This window comes from Quercus lobata, chromosome 2, assembly GCF_001633185.2.
Source record: "Quercus lobata isolate SW786 chromosome 2, ValleyOak3.0 Primary Assembly, whole genome shotgun sequence".
In the NCBI taxonomy this organism is placed as follows: domain Eukaryota; kingdom Viridiplantae; phylum Streptophyta; class Magnoliopsida; order Fagales; family Fagaceae; genus Quercus; species Quercus lobata.
In genome coordinates, this window is record NC_044905.1 from 56097171 (window position 1) to 56102818 (window position 5648).

The 5648-nt window shown below is 33.6% G+C and overlaps 1 protein-coding gene across 1 annotated transcript; it reads left to right on the forward strand.

Moving 5' to 3' along the window:
• Positions 1-322: 322 nt before the first annotated feature.
• LOC115975914 (protein ACCELERATED CELL DEATH 6-like) lies at positions 323-5416 on the forward strand. Its single transcript, XM_031096956.1, has 3 exons — positions 323-1396; positions 1666-2201; positions 4537-5416. Exons 1-3 carry the CDS (start codon positions 475-477, stop codon positions 5164-5166), a joined length of 2088 nt encoding a protein of 695 aa, XP_030952816.1. The 5' UTR covers positions 323-474; the 3' UTR covers positions 5167-5416.
• Positions 5417-5648: the final 232 nt, after the last annotated feature.

Consider the following 5648-nt stretch of genomic DNA (forward strand, 5'->3'; position numbering starts at 1 on the left):
GGTAGCCGGGACTTTTGAGTGTAACAGGTCTTATTATTAGGTCTCACTAGTTGTGTTTTAATACTAAATTGTCATTAACTCATTAATCAAGAATCAAAGTGCACCATAAGTTTTTTTCATTTCATACTACTCTTTTTTTTTTTTTGTTAAAACTCATTCTCAATATATATTTTAAGTAATAAAAGATGAGATTAGAGTAATGAAAATCAAACCAAATAAATGTTATATAGGTAGGGCTCACGATTTTTGAGTAATGAATAAAAATTGAGATAGGAGGGATGATTTCTAGTAAACCACACCCACTAATTGTCTCCTTTTTCACATGGAGTGGGCTCCACACAAGTGAAAAAGAGGACCCATGCATTGCTCCCGGAGGTCTATTTAGGCACGGATTCTAGCATGGAACCACCCTATTCAGTCGTATAGAAAACTGTAATTCACTAGCTAGAGCTTCTTTACTTCTGAAAATCATTAATGGCAAGTAAAATCTCCAGCACCCCCGATGAGATCCCACAGAGAAAGGTGCCAATGGACGATGTTACCATTGATGCTGGAATGAAGAAAGATCTCCCGGAGGTTCATGTAGCTAAAAAGCCATCGGTGATGCCAGTGCCCAAATTTTACCTTCCTCCGAAACCAATGGGGTACATGGCACAAAACGGTAGGCGCGCTGGGTTGCAAATGTCCGATTCTTTTGATGATGATGATGAATTTGATGATGAATTTGATGATGATGATTATTCCGATGATGATGAGTTCTTCACAGCTACAAACATGAATCCAGAATTGTTCAAGGCTTTAAAAGGTGGTAACATTGCTTTCATAGAAAAAGCACGAGATATGGAATCTTGTCACCTCTTCGACACAAGCCCCAAGTTAAATACAATCCTTCATGTTGCAGCAAGCTCGGGCCATGAGAAGGTTGTAAAAGTGATTCTCGAGACCAAAGGGTGCCAACAACTTGTCATGAGAAAGAACTCCGCTGGTGACCTTGCTCTGCATGTTGCTGCAAGTGCTGGGCATCTTCCTATAGTTAAACTTCTGCTTTCAGCATCATACCAGCATCTGGAGGAATCTCAATGTAGTTTCGAACCACTGAAGGAGCAAAACAAGAGAGGGAATACTCCACTGCACTTGGCCTTGATAAACAAGTACCAAGAGGTGACCTTCAAAACCAAGTACAATGAGGTGGCCAGATTCTTGGTTGAGACAGAACCAGTGGTGACCTGTTCTTCGATAAATAAGGAAAACAAGTCTCCTCTATATATGGCGGCCGAAGCAGGAGATGTTGAACTTTTGGAGATCATGTTGAATAAATTCCCTTGCCTGCAAAATGTGGCTGGCAAATCGATTGTGCACCCTACCATTTCTTGTGCCTTTACTACAAAGAGCATAGGTAATTTTCTTTCTTCACTAACACTACTTTTTTGTTTATTCTGTTTTTTTAGGATGAGAGATTAAAACCCAAATTTATTTTTAAGAATAGAGCCTAAAGGCTTGTAGCAAACAATATATGGTAAAACCTGCATGTTATATTTATGCCAAGTAGTTAAATGTAAATGCCATATTTGGTACCTTATTATTAACATAATTTATTTTCTTCACTATTACCAAAATTTCAATTCACTCAATTCAATTATATTCTTCTTATTATTTGTGTACCAGGTATCCTAGATACTGTTTTGAGAAAAATGCCACATCTCATCACGAATCAAGATATTACAGGGATGACTCCCCTTTCCCATGCGGCATCAATAGGATTCCTTGACGGGGTTCAGTGCTTATTAGAAAAAGCATCAGACTGCGGATATAAAATGGACCTGAATGGCTTTTTTCCAATTCACACAGCTTCCAAAAAAGGACATATCGAGGTAATTGAATTTTTTCTAAAACAATATCCGGATATGAGTGAGTTGCTCAACCAAAACGGTCAGAACATTTTGCATGTAGCTGCTGTGAGTGGGAAAGCCAAAGCGGTAGCTTATATGCTCAAAAGAGATAACCTTGAAATGCTTATCAATGAAAAAGACAATTATGGAAACACTCCTTTGCATTTGGCCTCCAAGGAAAGGCATCCTAAGGTAGTGAGTATTTTAACATGGGACAAAAGAGTAAGCTTGAAGTCGTTAAATAATGTAGGCAGGACAGCTCTCGACGTTGCTGGTGACTATAGTACTGTGGAGTTTCCCTTATTTCGAGAGGTATGTGATCCTTATTCTTTATACAATTGCAAATCATGTGACCCTTGATCTAAACCCCTTCTCTAGTAGCAAATTTGGCTAGACACATTATACAATTATTACAGGAATTAAACCAAACAACGTTCATTAATGTCTTTCTCTTTCTCTTTCTCCCTCGCTTTTTTTTTTTTTTTTTTTTTTTTTTTTTTTTTAATTGTGTGTGTGTCACATGGTGGTGCCATGCTAGGACACGCTCCCCCCCCCCCCCCCCAAAAACAAAGTTTTGAAAAAAAAAAAAAACAAATACTGAAATATGAATTATGAGAATTATTTTAAAAATTTTCAAGGAATATATCTGCTTCCCACCCCCCCCCCCCCAATCCAATAAACAAATATATTTTCTATATATGTAAAAAAAAATTGGTGTCTAAACTCAAATTTAGAATTTGTTTAGGATTCGTTTATTTTGTTAAAATTAAAATTTTTTTACTGAATATACAGTAAATAAAGGTAAAAATTAACTAAAAATTAGTTGAAATAGATCATAAATTGGATCAAAAAATATAGTGAAACCTTTAAATAGTAGCAAACATAAGTTAAATAGTAAAATAAGTTGACAAAAATAATTTTTGTGAAACTATGTATTTAGAAAGTAATGAAAATTATAAATTATTTTACTATTCAGCTTATTTTTACCACTATTAATGAATCCATTGTATTTTTTAATACTATTTATGGGTTTTACTGTACTATTTTAACTAACTTTTACTTTTATATACAATACTTTCAGCAATAAATTTTTAATTTTAACAAAATAAACGGCATTCAAATATACCCTTAATCTTCATTTATACTAAGTTACAATCTTTCTCTTTCTTTTTCTTTTTCTTTTTTTTAGAAGAAACTACGTTATAATCTGATTAGAAGTATATATCACCAGATTGATAGAAGTATATATCACTAGATTAAAATAATTGGATCTTCACAACCTTATGATAAATACATAATTATTTTAACAACTATCTCAACAAATAAAAGAAACAATCATTTTCTAATTTTTCCTCCTCCATCTTATAAAACTTCTATGCTTACTTTGGACTAACTGCAGAAGGAGGCTACGAACAGCAATCCTTGTAACTCTACTTTTTATCCTAATAAAATTACAATAATACGTTACTGCAAACTATTCTACCTGGTTCTTGCAAAAGATCTGCATCTCTCTCTCTCTCTCTCTCTCAACTCTAAACTCACTGTGCTAAGGTTAAGTTTGATTTGCTCTTTCTTTTTAGCTGTTTATGATGCAGACAACTGGTCTGCATTGCTCCAATTTCCAAGATACCGTGCACCACGTGTATGGTTAAAATTAAGTTTTCACTTTTCATCAACGAAAGTAGTGGCCAGCTATGACTTTATTTTCTTCTTTATTTCTTATTAAAATAATAAATAATTTTTTGCTGAGAAAAAAATAAATATATTATATTATACAACATAACATTATAATGTATATATAAAAAACTAATATTATTAAACTATAATACATCATATAATATAGAAAAATAATAGTATAGCGTTATTTTTTGGCTAAGCAAATAATTGATCGTTATTTAAAAAAAATGTAATTGATTATTTGATTAGATTTTTTTCATATATATTAAGATTTGAATAATTATTTATCGACTTTCTAACAAATCTTTAATCTATTAGTATTTTTTTATGAATTAATGATTTTTTATCTTAATAATTATATTAAATGAGTTATGTAATTTAATTTAAAAACTAGATTTATGGAAAGTTAAAAACTATTAATTCTTTTTTTAAGAAGAAAAACTATTAACTCATTGTTCTAAAGAAAAGAAGAGAATAATCTAAGCAATATACCTTTAGGTTATAATATTGAAACTTCAACTTCTAATGAGCCTTTCCAAATCTCCAAGGATTGGACTCAAAAAAATTATTTTGAATCGATAAATGGTGAGTGTACTTTAATTTGTGTATTAAATATATTTACAATATTGTTTTAGACTATTGTACATAATAGGGATGTACTTAAAATATGTACTGAAAAAAAAAAAAAAATCTCATTTTTATCTAGCCCTTAAAGGTCAAATCCATTGATCACATAAACATTTGGTATTGGAGAAATTATCATATGACACCGTCAAATATATACAATTACCCCTCAAATTTGTGAGACCTATATGCTGTCCCACATATCATATATGCAGCTGTTCTCGTACATAATCCTTTCTAGTATTTACAATCTGGACTACATCATACTTGAGAGAGAGAGAAGTGCTATTCATTCCAAGAAATGAACAGTATGATCATAACAAAAAGTTTCTTGTTCACCATGTAGCAATTGACACGGCAAGCCTTGAGATATGCCGGCGCCCCACGAGCTCCTCGAAGCACTATGAGCAAGAACATGCCAATTATGATGCCTCCTTTGAAGCTACACAACGAAGACAAATACAAGGACAGAGCTGGCACTCTCTTGTTGGTTGCAACCCTCGTGGCTACTGTAACCTTTGCAGCGGCTTTCACCGTGCCCGGTGGTTACAACGGCTCTGGAGGTGTGGCAACTTTTCTAGAAAAGCAGATGTTCCAAGTGTTCGTAATTTGCAACACCATAGCTATGTATAGTGCCATTGCTGTTGTTGTCACTCTAATCTGGGCACAACTCGGTGATCTTAACTTGGTTATTGCTGCCTTTAAGTTCGCTGTGCCAATTTTTGGGTTAGCTCTAACAATGGTCTCCGTAGCATTCATGGTAGGTAATTATCTAGTATTAAGAAACCTCAACTGGCTTGCCTATCTAGTTTTAATCATTGGCTCATTCGTCCACCTTACTCTCTTGATACTATTTTCTCCACTTTGTTTTCCCAGTTCCTTACACCATCGTTTTCTTCGCTATATCCTTTACTACCCATTTTGCCTTTTGATAAAAGTTACTAGGAGTGACACTGATGATAGGAAAGAAGAATAATCTCCTTTACGTATGTTATATGTAGTTTGCCATTGTGTATGCCTTTGGCAATGCATTCCAAAAAGGGGGAGTTGGTGTTTTATGGGGGTTGAAGGTTTTAGGGGTAGAACTTCTATGTTGTTGTTGTTGTTGTTTTTTTTTTTTTGGTCTAGTCTTGATACGCTATGCTTTCATTTGTTTTGAGCTGTGTTGTAACTCTATATTTGGTATCAGACTTATTATGTTATGTTCACTTGCTTTACTGCTTAAATGATTCTATCTTTATATTATTGCATTGTGATACAATTATCATCTTCCATCACCCTATCTTTGAAATTTCATGGTTGCCTTTGCTTCTTGCCTAGTATGATTGCACAAATTTATTATCCCACCTGCATCCATATTAAGGCACATAGCAAACAAAAGCAAACATACAAACACATAATCTTCCATGTAGTTGTTTAATTTCCCTAAACGAATGCCAAGTTAATGTTAAGAGTCTC